This window comes from Crinia signifera, chromosome 4 (genome assembly GCF_055691185.1).
Source record: "Crinia signifera chromosome 4, ASM5569118v1, whole genome shotgun sequence".
Lineage (NCBI taxonomy): Eukaryota > Metazoa > Chordata > Amphibia > Anura > Myobatrachidae > Crinia > Crinia signifera.
The window spans coordinates 211,145,554-211,167,319 of NC_139220.1; the positions used below are offsets into that span (position 1 = coordinate 211,145,554).

At 45.4% G+C, this 21,766-nt stretch overlaps 1 protein-coding gene across 2 annotated transcripts; it reads left to right on the forward strand.

The window, feature by feature from the left end:
- The first annotated feature begins 3,459 nt into the window (after positions 1-3,459).
- On the forward strand, positions 3,460-21,103 carry TERB2 (telomere repeat binding bouquet formation protein 2). 2 transcript variants are annotated; one of them, XM_083183711.1, is made up of 7 exons: positions 3,460-3,630; positions 6,407-6,488; positions 10,021-10,160; positions 13,152-13,213; positions 15,113-15,174; positions 17,193-17,302; positions 19,798-21,103. In XM_083183711.1, the coding sequence occupies exons 1-7, from the start codon at positions 3,567-3,569 to the stop codon at positions 19,893-19,895; spliced, it is 618 nt and encodes a 205-aa protein (XP_083039837.1). In that variant the 5' UTR covers positions 3,460-3,566; the 3' UTR covers positions 19,896-21,103. The 2 variants fall into 2 exon arrangements, with proteins under 2 accessions (XP_083039837.1, XP_083039838.1); XM_083183712.1 differs by having other exon boundaries at positions 17,193-17,281.
- The last annotated feature ends 663 nt before the right edge of the window (positions 21,104-21,766 follow it).

Consider the following 21,766-nt stretch of genomic DNA (forward strand, 5'->3'; position numbering starts at 1 on the left):
AATTTCCCCCAATATCTCTATTTCCCTTTTTCCCACAAAAAAGTAACAGCTGCATAGTATAGGTTAGGTGAAATCAAGGAGATTGCTAGACTCTTAAGGGAGTCAGGTAGATTGATACTTTGCCCATCTCCCTGCAAAGGGGGGACCAGGCCTGGGCCTCTCGATGGCCGTACACCTGTTTTCATTATGTGAAATGGTACATTTTTTATAACAATTAGTACTGTTCCAGAACTGGTGTTTTTTGTGCAGTAAATAGACGTTTTTCTTTTTCTTTTACAGAAGGACAGGGGTTTGTCCAGTCATTCTGCTGCTTGATACTTTAATGCCCCTCTCTTCTCTTATATAACTCACCATAGACAATTATTCTCATTTTAGTATATCTACATAAAAGGAAAATTGGATTTTTAAAATGATCAACTGTCATTTGCTCTCATCCATAACCATGTTTTTGTTCCAACCAGCCAGATCTGAAGATAAATCTGCCTGTGTATGGCCACCTTTAAAGCTGTTAAACTTTTTCACAAATAACGTATGTATGTTTTAGAGGCATTTAATAAAAAACATATCTTGCAATAAGTGCTAAGTGCTTAATAACATATTTATCTACACATTAGTGAATGGTGTATTTTTTTGAATGACTTGTAGACACGGCAGACACGGCTGACTTGCAGACACGGCTGATTCTTGTGAAAAAGCTGCACTTGTGAGCAGCTGTGGACGCCTGATTTACTACATTATACTAATGATAGCATTCATCAAATGCTAGAGGTTTACAGAGTCCTGCATCGGGCGCTGCATCTGCAGAAAAAAAACGTTGCCAAAATGGTCGCAATGCATGCACAGTAGTAAAAATTAGACTGCAGAACACGGAAGGTGCCATGTTTACAGAAACCTGCGCATGCACAGTAGACTCTGTTGCAATCCCAGAATCTTTGGAACCAGGGAGAGGAGGGGGGCAACCCCTGATTGTACTACAGAGGTGTGATATATTAGGTTGACACTGAAAGGTCGACATTCACTATGTTTACACTGGAATATGTCATCGCAAGCAAAAGTTCAATATGAAAAGGTTAACACATAAAAAGTTTAAAATGTTTTTTTTTTTTACATTTATTTGTTGTCATTGTCATCACCTGAGCACATGGACCCCCAATTAGTGTACCACTTTGCTTGCAATGCTTCGGATCAGATGCCGTGTTCGACTACCGCTTTGCTTGGCACACTTTACTGTTCTCAATCACAGTCCACATAGATGTACAATGATGGAAAAGGTTAAATCTGCACCAAAACATGTCCACTATGGTGTTGGCCTATTGACAGTCAACCTATATAATGTCTATCAACCATCTGGATACCATACCACAGAATGGGTAAATTCATTAGTTGCATAGTTTGGACTTTATAAAAATAGCTGTTGCGCTGCCATCTAGTGTACAATCAGAAAAATGCAGTGTGACAAAAACAGTCTACTTTGCCAATATGAAAAAGGTTTTCACCTGGCTGTTTTTTTTTTTTTTTACTGCGAATTAAAGGCCAGATTCAGACCTGATCGATGGGCTGTGAATCTTCGGAGCGCAGTGATCAGGAAAACACCACCCCTTGCCACCCCGAACACACTAATTCCCGCCCCTCTGCACGGGGAGAAATCCATTCACCATCAAATGGATTTCCCCCTGCTCATAGCACAGAGTAAGCCAGGACTTACTCAGTGATGAAAAGGCTGTGGTGAGAAGGAGGCCGTTGATGATGTCAGCGACCCTCCATCACAACGGCTGGGGAACGCACAGAAAACGCAGATGGCATGCCCCCAAACAGCCAGCCACTGAGAGGCCAGCAATCACAGACGTTCGGAGCCTGTGATCACACAGAGGGCTTGCGCAGGCTCTCTATGTGCATCTTCGATGATTGCCAGGGCTGCGAATTTGTAGTTCTGCGATCAGGGATGAATCGGGCCCTGAGTCAGGACCAAATACACCATCGGCCAAACTTGAAAGTAATTTTCACTAAAAACAATCAACACAGGAATTTACCAAGAAATATTATTTTGTGAAATCACGTGGGAAAAAACCTGACTTTCCAAATGCACTGCTCTGTAAGTAGCACATTTGCTTGTGCACTGCACACATTCGTGAGATCTGTGCAGTGCTTCTGGGTGTACTGTAAATGTGTTCAAAAGGGGAAAAAATAGCAAAAAAAAAAAAAACCCTGTGTGGGGTACCCCCTCCCCAAATTATAACCAGCTTGGGCTCTTTGAGCTGGTCCTTGTTCAAAGAATAAAGGGAGAAAAAGTGTGAGGTCCCCCTGTATTTAAAGACAGAGCTCTTGGACTGGTCCTGGCTTCAAAAGAATGTGGGCAAAGATATAGGGGTCCCCCATATCTTTGAAGCAAGCATCAGGCTCCACTAGCCAGGAAAGTCACAACTTGGGGACACATTTATACCATACCATAGCATTACGCCCCCCTCCCCCCTACTAGTCAGCAAGGCAAAGGATTCCTGGGGGAAACTGTGTGTAACATTAACAAACCTCAGAGCACAGAAACATATAGGGCCAATTCAGACCTGCTTGCACAGGTTCCAATTCATCCCCGTCCCCGATGGTGGGGGACTGTGCATGCGCTTAGGTGCTAATGAGCATGTGCAGACAGCAGCAAGCGCCTTAGACTATATTTTAATTTGCCATGTTGCTCGCTGCCTTATTGACAGGCAGGGGGAGATCCGGGTTGGACGCCCGGCGTTTCATGGGCGTGCCAAAAAAAACAGCCACCACGCCCATAGAAATAGGAAGGTCCCAGAAAATGCAGGTGTTACCCTGCCTGCTCGGGGTGGGCGGATGACGTCACATGATCCCAATTTGGACAACAACATGCATCAGAAAAGTAAATCCTGGGCTACCTTTCTGCTGTGAACAGAGGAAAAGTCATTCGATGTGATGGCCACTGACCATCGAATCAAAATTATTTGATAGCAAATAACTATATGATTTGCGCATGCGCAAAAAGACCTTTTTTGCAAGTGCACAAACATTTTCTGCATGGTCACGCATGAGCAGATCATCGGAATGCCACCATCAAATGGTAAAACTACTACCATCGAAACAAAAACATCGATGTAGTGAAACATTTGGATGTGCATACTTAGTCTAAATCCGGCTCATTGTACACACAAGAGTAAACTGTCACCCGATGCTGCCACTGGGCCGTTTCTCACACAGATGAATGAGACAGAACGTGAGACAGTGATGGTGAGGGTAATAAATGTTCATGAAGTAAATACTTATTAAGGTTGCTATTAATAATTTAGTCATCAAAAAAGGCCATACACATCCTCCTTAGTAATTTGGGCACCCATGGATACCTTATTTTGTTTTAATGAATGACAGAATTGCCATTGCCATCAGTGACATGACTAGCCCCTCCCAGTCATGAGGCTGGTCACATGATCATGGCATCACCAAGGGCCTTTCACTCACTCTGATCCAGCATCTACCTGAGGTCCTCCCACAGCTGCCATATTGTCCTAGTTCTCTTCCTGTGATATAGGACTCAGGCGTGTGGGTCACACAGAATGTTCAGAGGCTGTAAGGCCTGGTTTTCCCAAAGCGTGGAAAGTGACTTGATCAACTTTTGGGGTGAGAAAATACCCAAATCATTTGTATTATTACAGGATGATATAAGTTGGAGCAATGGGTGAAAGTTGCCTGTGTTCTGTCCAGGTAAAATTAACCTCCTGCATGTTATTTGAATGTATACAATTTGGAATAATGTAAATATTGTATAATATGTACACACATCAACAATACTGCAGATACAGTATGAACAGACCACAAACAACTTGCAGCAAGCTGAATGGAGCAATGAACTGTCACAGGGCCAGATGCACTAAGCTTAAAAAGTGATAAAATGGAGAGTGTTAAACAACCAGCTCCTACCTGCCCTGTCACAGACTGTGGGCGGGATGTTCTGTATCGCCCCCATCGCCAGGTACCGCATTATTAATGATCGCATATGCTCTAACATATGCAATCATTAATGCAAGGGACAGCTCTTGCGATAAGAGCTGCCCCTTGTGATGCGGCTCCGGTGCTGGAGTCCATCTGCGCATGCGCAGAGCACAGCGCCGGCCGCAGGGCATGCTGGGAGGGGTCCGTGATGGATCCCTCACAGCGCTGCGGTAAAAAGCCTACAGGCTTCTGCAGGGAATCGCCAGCTTTTGATGGCTATTCCCTCTGCAGCGCTGACACTGAAGAGGAGGGACAGAGAATATAGAAATGCAGTAAAAACCCTGATAACAGGGTTACCGCATTTCTGGTTTAGAGCATCCTGCCCAGAGTCTGAAAAATGTCAGACAGGAGCTGATTGGCTGGCTGTTTATCACTCTCCATTTTATCACTTTTGAGGCTTAGTGCATCTGGCCCACAGTGAGAATTGTATGCAGTTGCTGTGCACATCACATGATTGCCTGGCATTGCACTCTGCATTCTGAGGAAACATTTACAATATTAGTGGGGCGCGAGTTTACTCCAACTCGTAAGCACCAATATTGCAAATTTCTTCAGATCGTATTTAAGTGCGCATGAAATTCTGCAATGTCAGGCTATCATAATGCAAAGCAATGTGCACAGCTGCACATTGCAATTGCATAGCAGTTGGAGAGGCTAATCCAGTATGTCCTGTTAAAGTGCGGAAATCGCTATTTGGCATGTGGCAGCGCGCATGAACAAGCCCTTAAACTGCAGTAGGTTTTAGGAAAATGTGACTGTAGTGTAAGTGCCAGCGTAAGCGCCGATGTAGCATTGGGGGGCACAGTCCAGAAAACAAGTCACGGCAGCGCAAGTTGAGGTGGTTGCGTGAAATGGCATTCCAGCAACTGCCTTCGAAGCCAGGCTGCTCAGGCATGGGCTACCCTAAAGTTTTGAGCAATTTGCTTTACAGCGAAGCTTTTGCATCTCTGTGATTGCAAAATTTTGCAATCACACACAGCCGCATAATAAAGAAGGACCCGGCATGCGTGGCAGGCTTGCCCTGTGTTAGACAGCCCCGGCATGTTAGTGGAAGGAGTTGTGGTTTTGCGATTTCTTGCAGTACTACAACTCATGTTGAATTAGGCCCGGAAATCAACTGCCCCATTACGCAATGTTGTTGATGTCTGTACTGTGAGGTATTATAACTAGCACATATTATACAGTATATTATTTACATTGTTACAAAAGTTTATCCATTCAAAAAAGTATAAAGGAAATTTTACAATTCTGATCTATGGTGTATCCCCTAAACTGCCAAATTAATGTCATAAAATAATATTTACAGATTACATAGAGATTTAAAACCTCACATGGATTTGTTATTTTATGTACAGTCGCAGCAATTATACAATGTGTAAATCTAATCTGCAGATGTAGTCGTGGGTACAGCATACCCTCCAACTGTACCTTTTTAGCTGGTACAGTACCGTTTTTTAACAGTCTGTACCGGCTAAAATAAAGTGTACCGATTGTACTGATTTTTTACAGCTCTGGCTGAGAGACTCTGGGAGATGTAGTTAATAACATTGTCGACTGCTTCCCAGGGAGTGTGGGGGAGCGGCCGGCCAGGACTACATCTCCCAGGGTGCACGGCGGTGGGACGTGCAGGCCCGCCTCCCCCTGCGCAGGGAGAGACTCCGGTTGGGGGACGTCACGGCTGTGGGTGGTGGTGTGTGTGTGTGCGAGCTACTCCCCCCTCCCTGCACCCTCTCCCCTTGCAGCCTAGACCTACTTGCCCCCTCACCGGGCTGGATGGGTGGATAGGGGTGTGGGACTCCCGGATTGGAGCCCTGACCAGAGAGTCCGTGCCCTCCGTGCACCTCACCTGGGCGCCGAGTCAGGGGATCCAGGTGAGCGGGGACCAGGAGGACTGTCACACCCACTATCTAAGTTCACACCCCCTGGCCTGTACCGATTTTTGCGTCTGAATTGTTGGAGGGTATGGTACAGGTATTTCTTGTTACTCTGGGACAAACACAAGATAGTGAGCAATAAATTCCAGACAGGCCAAATCACAATTTCATTCTTATCACAATACTAGTAAGCCCGCTCGAACCAAATGCTTTGAAAGCTAGTCTGCTACCTTGTGATTGCCTCTGTGTTTGTGCATGTGTTAGAGAAAAAGAGATGTAGTTTCACTCACTGCCAACAGATGACAGTGCTCTAGATCATAGTTGGAAGCCTAGGTTGTCATAGGGGGAAGCCTATGTTAATCAATGATCCATCTCAGCTGCTTTACAATGAGCCTAAGTGTCGCAATGTAATATGGTGCGAGTCTGGCGGCCGTGTCTTGTATATGAATTAAGCACTGAAATGAGTTACATTTGATAAGTGAGAATATTTAATGTGAAACTTACCTCAGTTAAATCTGTTCACTTTGCAGAATCTGAAGGTGGAGTCATCACATCTCATCATCATGCTAATTATCTTTTTAGTAGCGATGCATCTCACCGTGATACCCAGAGGTCTGTGTTGCTGAACAACTTGCTTACTTTCTGAAATGTCTTGTATACTATCATCTTCAGGGTAACTTATTTGTATGCAACATAAAGTTGGTATTATTTTAAAGTGTATACAATTGTGTATTAAAATGGACACATTTATAATGTACAATACCCCAGCATTTAGGGCGGGATGTATTAAAATACATCGCCGCCCGCCCGCTGCTATGCCAGCACATATGTACTATCATATGCGGCTGGCATCGCAATGCGGTGACGGAGCCCCCCCGCGATACCTGTACACTGGTGTGCGGGGGGTCTCCGTCACCTCCCTGCCGCCTGGCTCTCCCCTCACGCCGGGGACAGCTAAGCAAGCTGTCCCCGGCGCCTCCTCCTCCCCCCTGCAGCCGGAAGGATGTCCGGCTGCTTCACTAGGGGGAGGAGGGGTTTACCTTCCGGGGTCCAGGAGGACCCTTCAGGAAGGTAAGCCAGAGGGGGGCCGGCGAGGCGGCGGGTTTGCGTCAGAGGCGACGGGCGGCGAAAAGAATCCCATAGGCTTCTATAGGGTATCGCCACCCAAAGGTGGCGATACCCTTCAATGCGGTATCAGTTTCGATACATTGGAAAATGCGGTAAAACCGGGGTTTTACCGCATTTTCCGTTTGATACATCTAGCCCTTAGAATGTACAGGATACCATCTCAACGGTCCTAGTCAAAATCTTGAGAATTTTGGTAAGTACGAGGGGTGTGCAATCGTTTTCCAGATTCACAAACTGTGAACATTACATTTTTCCAAGTATTTGCCAGAGGACTCTATGTAAAGTTGCATGCACTTAAAAAACTTAGTGAAGCAGCTGGACCGGTCTGAAACAGAAATGTCTTCTACATGCTGAATGAAGGTCTCCACTGCAGCTTCCAGTGACTTAAAACAAATCCTGTGCATCTTGTGCTTGATTTGTGTGAACAAAAAGTGGTCCAGGTTTAGACTGTATTGCAGATGACCTAGCTCCTGGATGTGTTCAACACTTTCCTGGACTTGCTGTAAAGTGTATGGTCATGATGGAAAAGGGCACCACGTGCACGAGTTTTGGATGGCGCCTGGAAATGGCTTCTAGCACTTGCAGCATGTTTTGGCTGTGGACAATCTCCCAAGGATGGTGCACTGCTGCACGATTACGGTAGCTACATGACAACAACAATAGTCACCATCTACTAGGCCATGTTGCACTCACATTGAAACTCCTGTGCATCTGCAACTGGGTCCACTGGATTGACAGTTGTAGATCCAGGATTGATTGCCACTGGCCAGAATGTTGCCGTGCCAAGTTACCCAAGCCTCCTACTGCTCTTGAGTAAGCATGCAGAAATCGTGCTCAGGCCAAGCTGTTTATGGCTTATCGATTGGATGAATGCCAGTGACATGCTTATATCCTCTAACTGGGCCATTGGTCCCAGGTGTTCACCTCAACCCACATTACCCACATGGCAACAGCATTGCTATTAGTGCCACAGGCTGGTTGCAGAATGCCTGATCACCCATGACAAAATTCAGAGTATTATAGTTCAAAACCAGGCAGATTCGGTCTATTCAACCTATACACTGCACATTCATAAACTTATTAAAAAACCTTCGTATTGAAACCTTATCCCTGATCATCCCCTTGGCAGCCCAACCCTAACTCTTATACTGTCTGGATTCTGCAGCTGGAACTGTGATCATTGTGATTGTTGGCTGTGATCCTGACTACATTACTACCCCTTATGTCATCTTTCAGTCTCCTCTCTGGCCTAGATTGTAAACTCCTAGGATCAGGGAATAACCCTCTTTTATTGAACTACAATGACTTCCTTCACCTAGTCAGTTGCCATTTAGCCTAAAATTCGTCTTGCTAACAGCAGTGATTGTGATTGTTATCTGTGCTCTGTTTTTGTCATGGTTACTGTAATGTAATGCAGTCTTCATTGTACTGTGTACTGTCCAACTGTTGTGGTATGTTTGGTTTTGCTGACCACTTGTGGCGCATTATAAATAAATATAATAATAATAGCTAGCTGTTTCCACGAGGCAAAGGTTTGCTGGGCAGAACATTTTACACCTTTTCACCCCCTTGAGGGTACAATTTTAAAAAAATAAGTGCTTAGAGGATGGCTGCAAATAATTCTCACAGTTTCATACCTCCCAACTGTCACGATTACAGCGGGACAGTCCCGATTTTCGGGTCCTGTCCCGCTGTCCCACCCGCGGCAGGCATTGTCCCGCTGCGGGGGGTGGCAGTTGGGAGACCCCCCCAATCTAATAGAATAGACGCTGTGCGCATGCACACAGCGTCTATTCTCGTATGAAAATGAGGCTGCGGCTAATTAGCATAAGCCACACCCTCATTTGCATACACCCCGTCCCCTTTTCGGGCGCTATTTCCCTATGTCCCTATTTCCCCAACACAGAAGTTGGGAGGTATGCCGTTTACAGACCCCACAGCATAGCATTACTAGAAGGGCTGTTTAATGTTCAAGCAGGGCAGATGGATGTGGACACATCTCATAGGCAAACGCAGGGGAGGTTTCCGTTTGCCTGGTTGCTGTGTTTGTGGATCTGAGTCCTCAATCAGTGCACTGGACCAGAGAGCAGCTACCAGGAAGAAGAGACAGGAGCCTTACCATGAGGTGGGAGAATATGTGTTTAGAAAGTGTTGTACTGGTTCTATTATGTTTGTGTATTTATTATGGTATAGTTAAACTTTTCCTGACCACTTATTTCTATTATTTTAATGTTTGATACAGCCAATACTATAGACTATTTATAGTGTTAGGTATTATTACTGTATTCCATACAGAAAAAGACCAATGCTTACCTTAATGTTGAGGGTCATTTTTCTACCACTCCACCAGACTCCCACACTTGCTCCAATGTTCTGCAGAGTGGGTGATTGTGGACTGCATTTGGAAACCCCTCTCTAGAAATCCTGCATTTGCCACTGCAGTTGTATGTCTAAGAACTAGTCCCTGGCACCAGTTGGGTTGGGATCATTTGGTCTACAGCATGATGGTCGACAGTCATAAGGTTAACATGGGAAAAGGTCGTCATGGGTCTAGGTCGACATGGGAAAAGGTCGACATGGTTCTAGGTCAAAAGGTCATTAGTTCGACAGGTCATTAGTTCGACAGTGTCAAGGTCGTCAGTCAAAAAGTCGACATGGGGTTTTCACTGTTTTTCTTTTCCCGAATGTCAACACCGTCGACATGGACACAGTTTAAAGTGCACCGCATCTCCTTGCATCGCTCGCTGTGCTCGCGATGCTTCGGGCACGGTGCCTCGTTACGCTTGGAACACGCCTTAATGGATGGTAGGGTATGAAATACCGCCTGTCGGCACAAAAAACAGTGACAAACCCCAGGTCGACCTTTTGACTGTCGACCTTTTCCCATGTTGACCTAATGGTGTTGACCACCATGCTGTAGACCAAATGACCGCATCCCCCCCAGTCACATACCCCATAGATGTGGCCAGTATGACAGTATGTTGTTTAATGTAGGATTACTTTTTTTATCTTTCAGAATATATAACAGTCTGGACTATGTTGAAAACAAAGCCACCGTTTTCCATTCTGGCTTCCTGAAATCAAGCACTAATTCTAAAACCAAGAATCTGGTGTCACTTGGCCATTTCGTACTGCCCCCAGCCTCGATTCATGAAGGTTTGTTACTCTCCTAATAGAATAGAATAGAATCAACTTTATTGGCCATGTGTGCTTGCGCACACTAGGAATTTTTTGTGGATTACAGTGCAGCATCAAGCAGGGATGAAAAGGGGGGAGACATTACATATATTACATAAAGACATTACAAGCATTTAATTTCGAGCTACGACTATGGTGGTCAGGTCGCCAAGTAGGGACACGTTGTTTGGCTGTTGATATTGGGATTGCATTCGCTTTGATTGGATTGTTCAGGTGATGGACGGCTAACGGAAAGAAGCTTCTTGCGGATCTGGACGTTTTGACGGGGATGGACCTGAACCGTCTTCTGGAAGGTAGGATGTCGAACAGGTTGTGACCAGGATGCAGCTTGTGGTTTGCGATCTTCTCAGCACGTTTCCTTACCCTGGAGGAGAACAGATCCCTTATCGGGGGGAGGTCGGTCCCTATGATCCTTTCCGCAGTCTTCACTACCCTCTGCAGTTTTTGTTTGTCGTTCTCGCTTGCGCCACTGTACCAGATTGTGATCGAGGAACATAAGACAGACTCCACGATGGCGGTGTAGAATACACACAGCAGCTCCTGTGGTATGTTGAATTTCCTGAGTTGCCTCAGGAAGAACAGGCGCTGTTGGGCCTTTTTGATGTTTGTGGTTATGTTTAATCCCCATCTTAGGTCACTGGACATGGTTTTCCTAGGAATTTGAAGGAATCAACCCGCGACACCACTGCGTTGGCTATTGTTAGCGGGGCTAGTGCATTTGGTCTTTTCCTGTAGTCGACCACCATCTCAACTGTTTTGGTGGGGTTTAGATCGAGGTTGTTGCTGCTGCACCACTGTGTCAGCTTCTCCACTGCATGCCTGTACGCGGTCTCGTCACCATCCTTGATTAGGCCGATGATAGTGGTGTCATCTGCGAATTTGATGATTTTCACTGACTGCTGAGGTGCAGTCATTCGTGTAGAGAGAGAAGAGCAGAGGGGAGAGGACGCATCCTTGGGGGGCTCCAGTACTGATTGTTCGTGTGCTGGACGAGAAGGCGCCGGCTTTGACCACCTGTTCCCTTGCCGTTAGAAAGTCCACTATCCATGAGCATGTTGATCCTGGGACTCCTAAGGAGAGGAGTTTTGGCTGCAGGATGCCGGGAACGATAGTATTAAATGCTGAGCTGAAGTCCACGAATAGGACTCTTGCATAGGTGCCTTGGTGGTCGAGGAGTTGTAAAATATGGTGCAGCCCGAGGTTGACCGCATCCTCTACACTTCTGTTCACCCGGTAGGCAAACTGCATGGGGTCAAGGTGAGAGTTTGTCACTTCTCTCAGGTGCTTCATGAAGCTTGTCATGGGAGCGTGACTCTCTGTGCTGTTGTGATTCACTGTCCTATCAGTGACAAGATATGGAGTTGTTGATCATTTTAAATCTGATGCTTCAGGCTATAGATGCATCAGTTTTCCTAATAAACAGAAAATTGATGGTCAGAGGGCAGAGGATGAGGAGCTATTAGGCACATCCCCTGATTTCTCTTTATATGACCAGAAACTATTTCAACCTTGTCTATATAATTTAAGGACATATAACAAATTCATGAGTTGTATCTTAGTATCTTCTGAAATCTGCTTATGAGCAGGTCCAGCGACAGGGGGGACAAGTGTGATGGGCCCCAACGATCTGAAGGGCCCCAGAGTTTTCGTGCCCTGGCCCGCCTGTATTATTAGCTTTGAGTCTGTGTGTGTCCATCTACTGTGCCACTCTGCCTGTGACTGCTGCCCGCCTTCTGTGTGTGGACTGGCCCACCGCTGACTCTCAAACTGTGTGCTACCAACTGCCGCGTCTCTCTATGTGCACGACTACCGCTCAGTGCAGGGAAACTGAGATGGCTGTCTCCTGCCTGCACTATGCACGGACAGCTGTACCCGCACTCTTACTGTGCATGTTCGGCACCACTGGTTGGCTTTTCCACGCTCTGCGGCTGCCCTGCCTGCCTTCACGCCATAGCAGCAGCCAACAGGACTCATGAGTCAAAGACAAAAATTAAGTAAGTTCCAGACTTTTGATCAATTAATAATCGTTTACAATCGACATTTGTTTAATGTATCCTTTATAGCTAGTCGCTGCATCTTACATGAGCGCAAATCCATTATGTGGGCGGGAAGGTGGCCCCAGAAATATCATAGTACAGGGCCCAAAGGTTTCTGTTGCCCCCCTGCTTATGAGGGTATATGCTTGGCTGAGGCTAAGCATAATCCCTAAAGGATATGATGGTTACATTGAAGCATTTTTGAGGGTACAACGGGTACACCCAGTGGCGTAACTAGAGCCCCGCAGCCCCCACGGTGGCGGGGAGGCGCTTAGTAAGTGAGGGCGCCGGGGGGGCTGCGGGGCTATCGTTACACGCTGCCTCCACCTAATGCCGCCAGTACCTGCCGTTGTGCCGCATCAGTCTGCGGTCCCGGCCGGGTCTCCCTGCTCTCCCGGCTCCTGCATTGAAAACTGACACTTAGAAAATGGCTGCCCCCATACTGCAGTTTTCATTAGCAGGAGCCGGGAGAGCAGGGAGACCCAGCCGGGACTGATGCAGCACAGCGGCAGGTACCAGCTGAATTATAAACGGGGGGTGGGGGTGCTGATAAACTGTGCAGCGGGGGGCGCTGCCAAACTGTGCGAAGGGGGGGGGGGGGAGATTTAATAATAGTTACGCCTCTGGGTACACCTGTCTCAGGTCCAGAGGATTTGTGGGGCCCCGTGGTTCAGAGAGCTGGAAAATAGGGCTGCAGCATCTAAAGCTAAAGCCCCTAATGATTGAGAAAAATCCAACATGTTGGACAACCTGATTTATTTATACCTATTGGAATCTGTAAAACACAAAATTGTCTCAGTTGATTGCTGGTGTATATACTTTGCTGTATCATTTCTCAAATTTACCTTCTGAATCACAAAATGTTGCAAATAAAAGAAAAAAAAGAATTAATGAATACATTTATGATTTACAGAAATCAGAAGAAAAATTGGCAACTTTATATGGGAGCAAGAACCCAGCCCAGAAGTAGAGCTGGTCAGTACATTGCACTACAGATTTTAAATATATACTGGCTGGCGAGTTTGACAGAATCATGCACAGATCAGTGAGACCCATACATGCTTAGGTCTGTGAAAGTGTGCAAATAGTTTAAAAAGAAAAACCGCAAAAATGGTGTGGGGTCCCCCCTCCCGAGCATAACCAGCCCCGGGCTCTTTGAGCTGGTCCTGGTTACTAAAATACAGGGAAAATTTGATAAGGGGTTCCCCATATTTAAAAAAACAGCACTGGATTCTTGGACTAGTCGTGGTTCAAAAAAATTGGGGGACAAAAGAAGTAGAGAGGTATGCCGGGCCCTGGTAAAATTTTAAGGGGGTGGCCTAATCGCCAAAAAAATTAGGGGGGTGAAAAAACACTTGAAAGTCGAGGGGGGAGTGTTATTGTCCCCCCTCCCTCAGCAGCACACACCTATAGCATGTGCTGTGCTAAAATCAGGCTCAGCATGAGCTCTCACGCTGTAAGATGCTCATGCTGAGCCTGCTGTCAGCACAGCACATGCTGTAGGTGTGTGTTGCTGCTGCTGCCCAGGAAGGACGGAGGGGCAGGGGGGGGCAGAGAGGGGTTGGACCAGGGATCCCACCGGGTCCCTCCAGCAAGCCCGGGCCTGGTAATTAGTATCCCCCCTCCCCTCTCGGCGGCCCTGGATGTCCCCTGTATCTTTTAAACCAGCACCAGGCTCCAACAGTTAGCAGGATACACTTATTATATAAGGTCCTGAGGCCATGTCATTAACTGTGACTGCTAAGGCCAGGGTCCCTGGGGGGAATGAAAGAACTTTCCCCAATTAACAGGTCCCACAGGCACCCCTGGGAGGTGGGTGGCGGGGTGATAGTTATGAAAGTGTAAAAAAAATTATTAAAATTAGCATTGGGTTTGGCTGTGGAGCAGCATAGCCCTCATTCCGAGACTGCTGCAGTCTATTTCTACACTCTGTTCCGATGCCCCGGAGCTGTGCATCAGGATTAGATTGGGTGCTGCATAGCATGGTGCGATTTGCACTATGTGCTATGCAATTTTGACTATATACAGTAGTGAAAATCGCACCAAGTGGCCACACCAATATGTGTATAATAAATTAAGGTAGTTCCTATCAGCCTCAAAGCTGAATCCAAAATGAAGCAAAGGGAAGTGAGCAGATAGCTAGGGCTCACTACGACCATCACCATCGGCTGCAGGTATTTGCACCAGGCCATGTTGTTACTAGCAGTGTACGGTTTGGTCTTTTATTTCTTTGTTTGGGCACTTGTCTTGCAAAATGGACCTTGTACCCATGGGTTGCCACCCAATACGGGATGTTTCCTAGTGCGGGCGACCATCATCACTGTATATGGACCAGCCCTTGACTAACCACAAATGATACGGTTGGCATAGATGCGCAGTGTATGTTACCAATAGCAACCAAACGCACACTTTTGGTATTCAGCCACCTGCGCTGAAGCCTTACTAGTTAATATTTGGTTCACACCAAACAAATGGCCACATACCCCACTCAGCAACGAGACCCATTTTTGGTAAACATTTCCTATAGCTTGAACATCTATTTTAATACATGACTGATACTAAAGTGAAGCATAGAAGAAAAACAAAAACTAAAAGAGTGTTGCTGTACTTGGTGGCGGTCTGAATTTGTAGACAAGTTTCCATAGACTATTGCATGACATCTTGCATTTTGTCTTCTTTTTATATTTGGGGACCCAGTAACCAAAGCAGATACACAATCATTTCTGTATAAATACTTAGCATGCCTCATTTAATATGCAACATCAAACATCTCATCATTTGTTTATGCTAATGGTGGCATGCTCATGTACATTTGTTTTGCTGAGGTACAGCCAATAGGCATCGCAACTAAATTCACTACGTTAATGTTTTCAGAATGAAAAACCACTTTGTAGTGATACCAAGACTGACAACAGGAGCATTGAATGTGATATAAGGTAGGAACATGCTGTTCATCATCATCAAAATAAGTTCATTTTCATTTATTCAACACACTTGGGTGACATTTGTGGGTGTGGTATGGCGGTTCGACAACCGGGATACCGACAGTCAGTATCCCGATATCGGAATTCTGACTGCTGGTTCTCCGACAGGGGGGCCAAGAGCAAAGAAGCCCCTTGCGGGATTGCTGCACTCGCCACGCTGCAGGCTCGGTGTCTCGCATTCGCTTGCCACAGGTTCTATTCCCCCTCTACGGGGGTAGTTGACCCTCACAAGGAAGAATAGCCTCCCTTTAAACAGTTGGGACTCTGCTGTCGGGGGAACTGACCATCGGAATCCCAACTGTCGGGCAGTCATCTGGCACCTGACATTTGTCAGGTGATATTATGATCAAGGTTTTTTTTTTTTGTGGGGGGGGTCATTGGGTCAACCCATATTAGGTTGACATGCATTAGGTTGAACACTGCTTACGCTGACACATGAATTAAGTTGGCCAAGTGAAAAACTCATGTCGAGCATTTGACTGTTGAACTTCCCATTGTCGACCTTATATGGACATGCAGCTTGCACAGTGTGTAAAACAGCATTTGGACAATGATTGAGAAGGATGGCCTGGGCATAGGTGTGCGCACATTGAGTGTTAGGTCTGCACAGGCACCCCGTAATGCTGTGTCCCACCCTTATGAACACCTCTGCCGCTAACAATACCAGCAATACCCCTTACCAAAGACTTTTGCTTTTTAGAACTGTATTCCATTTAAAGAAGCGCCCATCAATCAATTATATGTGTGTTTGCATTGTTAATTGAACTAGACCATTGTCATATCACTAAATACCTGCGTCATCCATATATGTTTATGACTGTATTAGCATGTAGTGTTACACAGAATAATTAGAAGATTACAACTGGAATAGGCAGGAGATTATGGTGTGGCTGAGAGAATTTTTATATTGTAGCGGGTGCCAATAGATGATGGAAGACACGCCTGATTGGCGGTGTTAGACACGCCCAATAGGTGGAGCTATGCACACTCCTTTGACGGTGCACCCCCTAATAAAATGTGCTGCGCACGCCTATGGGCCTGGGGTTATCTTATGTTTTGTCTCTCCTCTGACTCCCTTGACCACAGTGCCCAAAACATATGCCAGGGACAGTGTAAATAAAAAATATTACTCCCTTCCCTCCTGATTTTTAATAATCCATGGAACATAGACAATGTCAAATATGAAAGACCTCACGTGTGGCGCCAATTTCCCATCAATTTCCAATATCCAATCCAAGTTTCCATTCCATATAAAATAATGTATCAATTCCTCTAGTTCAAAAGTTCAATGCTGCGCCTAAGGTGGGAGGAGCTGCAAGCCATATTGCAGGACCCGCCCAGCATATATGCAGAGAGAAAAAAATCAGATTTGTGCATAAACCATCGGGTTTGCATAATAAACCGAATCAGGCCCCCAGCCCCATTATATTGCATTATCTTTCTTACAACATCAGGTCTCTATTTTTTTTTCTTAAGCTGGGTACAAATCTATTGTATGCCAGGCTGACCGGGTTAAATGCTCCCGGTCAGCAGAGAGGTATGTATTCAGATGGGACCCACAGTGAGGCAGCATCAGTTGCAGTAAGGTAAGCTGTGCGGGAAATAAGATGTCACCTCCTGGTCCTGACCGTTACAGGAGCTTTGTAAGCCATGTATTGGCTAACGTTCCTGCATTAGTACTGCATACACACCTATATAATCATCAGATGTCACCCGATATCGGGAGAACAGGACAACAATTATATAGGTGTGTACCCAGCTATAGGGATGGGTTGAAAGTGAGGAGTGTGTATAAATTGCCAAGATCTCGGTAAGGACTTGACTATGCAGAGAAGACATAACTACATCCTACATTGCATATGCAGCATACAAATGTGCATCCCACACTTCAATGTTTAAAGATGGGCAAAAGTAAATATGGTGCATCAAGTCTACTGTCCGCTATAATGTGGCTTTCTGTTGTGGTGCAGCAAAGAGGTTTGGAAGTCTGACAGTGAGCTCTCGGAGGATGTGATGTGCCACACCCTTCACAACTACCCTGTAAATAACATGTGCACAGGTAAAACACTTAGATCGCTGAGTAAGTATTTGTTGGTTTTATTTGCTTTTGTCAAATTCAGTATTGGCACACATAATGAAGGCATATCATACAAATATGCAAGTTATAACTTTCAGAAGTGTCAGCATCTTCCACAGTGCTGTACGCACAGATAATTCTTATGGTTCCCATACACTGGGGTAATATTGCATACAATCCTTCAATTTTGATCGCGTCTGTGCGATCAGAGAGCCGCCCAGTGATTTGACGATTTCTTTCATATTCTATTTCATACCGGCCCTCAGCTACACCGTTGCCCGCACGCTTCAAGCACGTTATGGCAACACACGTGGCATGTGACATAGGGTGCTGGAAAAAATGCACTTGGGCACCAAAATAGGATGTAATGAGACATAGCATTGCGATGTCGCGTCACATTGCATCGGATCGCGCAAGTGTATGGGCACCAGAACAATTACATAGTTGTAACATTGACACCCAGGCACAAAAACCACAACAAAGTACCCTGCTTAAAGGACCAGTGATAGGAAGAGTAGGTTAGAGAATGGGCCTAATTCAGACTTGATTGCAGGGCAAATTTGTTCTCAAAATGGGCAAAACCATGTGCACTGCAGGTGGGGCAGATGTAACATGTGCAGATAGTTAGATTTGGATGAGGTGAGTTCAAACCTAAATTGCAGTGTAATAATAAAGCAGCTTGTATTTACCCTGCACAGAAACAAAATAACCAACCCAAATCTCACTCTCCCTGCACTTGGTACATCTGCCCCACCTGCAGTGCAACATTGTTTTTCCCATTTTTAGAAAATAATTGCTCTACGATCAAGTCTGAATTAGGGCCACTGTATAATGTAACACAGGGTCCAAATGATAAAGTGTAATATGACAATTTACAAAGCAAACACTGGTGGGTGGATTTGCAGCATAGTAAGTGGGCGATACTTACATTCCGTACTGTATGAAAGTAAACAAACACCATAAGCTAGCGAGCACCACGTTCCACCATTACATCTTCTGGCTAATGTACTATGAAACACACCTTGAAACACTTTAAAAGGTTATACATACAATCAGGGCCGGCAACAGAAATCTTGGGGCCCTGTACAATTATATTTCTGGGGCCCCCCACCTAATCTCAAATCCACACAACGTTCTTCTGCATGAGCTTCATTTAACCTTTTGCTGCTCCAGATCCTCCTTTCTCGTTCTCAGTCTCGACCCGCGCATGCGCAGTAAAAGTACAGGAGCCAGAGACTGAGGCCACAGCTCCAGTGGAGGGTATGGCTGTGCGCCTGCGGCCCCAGGCCATGCGCACACACAGAGTAGATGGCTCTGTGCACCAAGTGGCAGGGTGCACACACACCGTAGATGGCAGTGGCACACAGTGAGTCAGTCAGTCAGACTCAGCCAAAAACAGATGGTGCACAGAAGATGGCCAGGCTGCAAGGGTCACTGACAGGCCAGCTAGTACAGGCAGTGGCCGTGCTGGGGTATGGAAACTCTGGGGCCCTTCAGACACTTGTCCCCCTTGACCCCCCCCTGTCGCCTGCCCTGCATACAATACAGGCATCCCGGATGTTTCCTTGCACCATGTTTAATTTCTTGATGCGTACAAAGCAGCATTTTAGGAACAAAGTAGAAAAGTTTGACATTAAAATTCTGGGTCAAGAAAGAAAAAAAAAGGTGATCATTTACATTTGGACAACAATGCATCAAAAAAGAAAAAATAATGGGTTCTTGTTTAGTTTCACGGCAGCAGCATGGCCGCCCACTACTTCCGGGTTCGGCGCTCTGCAAACTTTCTCAAATAAAGTCCATGCCAACGTGAATAGTTCATACCCCCACTATCCACGTTGGCATGGAAATGATTTTAGATAGCGTGGCGAGCTACCGAGCCCCATAAGGGGACACAGATGCTGCTGCGACTGAGAGACTGCCGCCGTGAAACTAAACAAGTACCAAATAATGTAGTTACGATGATGGGCGGCTTTGTAAACCCAACATTTAGTATAACTGCCCCCAAAGTGGCTGAGTAACCTAAACACTGGCCTGGGAAACCTGAAACCTATATATAGAAAGTTACAATCAATAAGGGATAGGATGGGAGTTCTATTTCACATGGGATGTTGTTATGGGCAACCAATCAGAATCTACTTATTTAGCACCTTCGAGAAGATAATAGATAGTATCGGATTGGTTGCCCCTAGCAACATCCCATGTGAAATAGAACTTACATCTTAGTAAATTTCTCTCAATGAGCACAGCTGGTAGACACCTAAAGATACTATCATTGCAAAGGGTGGTTGTATGTGGCATTGGAACAAGGATGCAAGCAGTATATTTTAGTTTTCATTTAAAATATTCTATTTTTTTTTATGCGTTTGAAAAAGATGCAAATCTATCATTTGTTAATTTATTGTTTATTTATTAACAAATGCTTATATAGTGCACACATATTCTGCAGGATTACCGGTAATCCTTTTGTGATGCCTTTTATGAATTTCTCTCTGCTGTAGGTTACATTTCCATTGATCACATGAAGAAATTCTCTGGAGAGCTGCATGATTTCACCCCTGATGCTTCAGAATATTTTGTCTTTTGCGTTCAAGCTTAAAAGTAATAATCTATCAGGGATTAAAAACGTATTAAAGTAAAAAAATGTTAAATGATAGATTTCTTCTTTATGTAGTGTATTAGTGTTTTTGAGCAAAAAAATAAATTAAATATTCAAATAACTATATTATGTCTAATTGAGACCATTTTCTAGTTTTCAGTGGCTAATTATTTAGGAAAACTGTTAAACATGTTGAGTTATACCTAATAGCATTGGTAAATTTGTGCCCAGTGTTGGCAGAGGCTAATTGGATGCGTTTTTGCTAAACAGTGTTTATGCCAGGCCTCCTCAACCAGGGGCGAATTTAGGGGTCGGGCCGCCCCTACGCACATTATCATCACATCAGTGTTTTGCTCAGTGCAGGTAATGTTACTAAACTATTCTTTGTGACCAGTTATATAAAAGGTTCAGGGCCTAATTCAACTTGCTAAAAAGGCAAAACTGCAACTGAATTTTCCTGCATGCTGGAGGTCGCCCAACACAGGGCAAGGCCACCCAGCATGCTTAGTTCCTCCCCGCATTGCGATTGCAATCGTATTCCAGAAAAGCAGTGCAGTTGTATTTCTACAGTAGACCCCAGGCAGTGCAGAGCCGCCATTTTATGGCTCGCAGTCACCATAAATCGCCCTGAAAAGGGTCCAGGCATGCATGCATTGTCCAGACCACACCCTTACAATGGCACATAGCCACCCACCCAACACCGCATGCCCCACCATCACTCAGACTGCAGTCGCATTTCAGGATGTGACCGCAGTTTGATCCTTTGCGCAGGCATTAGGTGAGTATCTGCTGCCGATTAATAACCCGCACGCAGGTCTTAATCAGTCGGGGCGTGTTCTCAGCTGTTCATGTGCAGAAGTTGTACTGCACAGGTGCAGATTAGGTCCTGTGATGCTGCTCACTGTGCCCAAAAAGTCACACCACTATTGATATGCTGCTGGCATAAGTATATAGCATGCCTAGTAGTTACATATGTAACCATTAGCCATGCTACAACGGGGAAACATAGTATTTTGTGAATGATTTGCACAGAGCCAGGTTTTCGGCACTCCTATTGGTTGAAAAAGACCACGTGACCTGGACACCGGGTTTAAAAAATTAGCCCAGGAGATGACAGCGGCACATCTTAAAAAAGGAAATTATTCAGAAAGGCTGGCTGTGAGGCTTATATGACTGCACTATTTTTCAGCGACAATATCAGATTTGTATATGAGCAGTAGTTACCAGCATGAATCTGTGGATTTTCTGTTGTAAAGGATAGTGGATAACCAAGTCCTATATCTGAGCGCTGTATTTTTGCTGTAATGCGATGGATGATTCGCTCCCTGATGTGGTAGTGGTTCCAGGCTCCAGGTAGTGGTTCCACCCCAAGAAATTCCACAGTGGGGTATTTGTATTCCAACAGACTGGTGACTGGCAGTATAGTGGGGCTAGAATGGGCTCCAAAATGCGTTTCTCCACCTCCTTTTCGGCGGCTTCCTCAGCTAAGCCGAGAAGGAGGCGGAGAAACGCGTTTTAGAGCCCGTTCTAGCCCCACTATACTGCCAGTCACCAGCCTGTTGGAATACAAACGCGTTTCTCCGCCTCCTTCTCGGCGGCTTCCTCAGCCGAGGAAGCCGCCGAAAAGGAGGGGACTGGTAACTACTGCTTATATACAAATCTGATATTGTCTCAGATATAGAATAGTGCAGCCATATAAGCCTCACAGCCAGCCCATGCCTTGTATGTTTTGTGTTGTATGTCCTATTTGAGTGTATAATTACATGTAAATGCACATTTTTTATTGTATGGTATATGACCTTTTTATTAAAAGAAGGAATTTTCTTATTTTTCCTAAACATTGCCTCATTGCTATTCATTGTTGAGTGGAG

Coding starts and splice junctions, on each gene's coding strand:
- TERB2 (XM_083183711.1), top strand. CDS start 3,567: ATGTTCAGAGGCTGTAAGGCCTGGTTTTCCCAAAGCGTGGAAAGTGAC. Junction 10,161..13,151: donor CCCAGCCTCGATTCATGAAG/GTTTGTTACTCT, acceptor TATGATTTACAG/AAATCAGAAGAAAAATTGGC. Junction 13,214..15,112: donor CCAGCCCAGAAGTAGAGCTG/GTCAGTACATTG, acceptor TAATGTTTTCAG/AATGAAAAACCACTTTGTAG.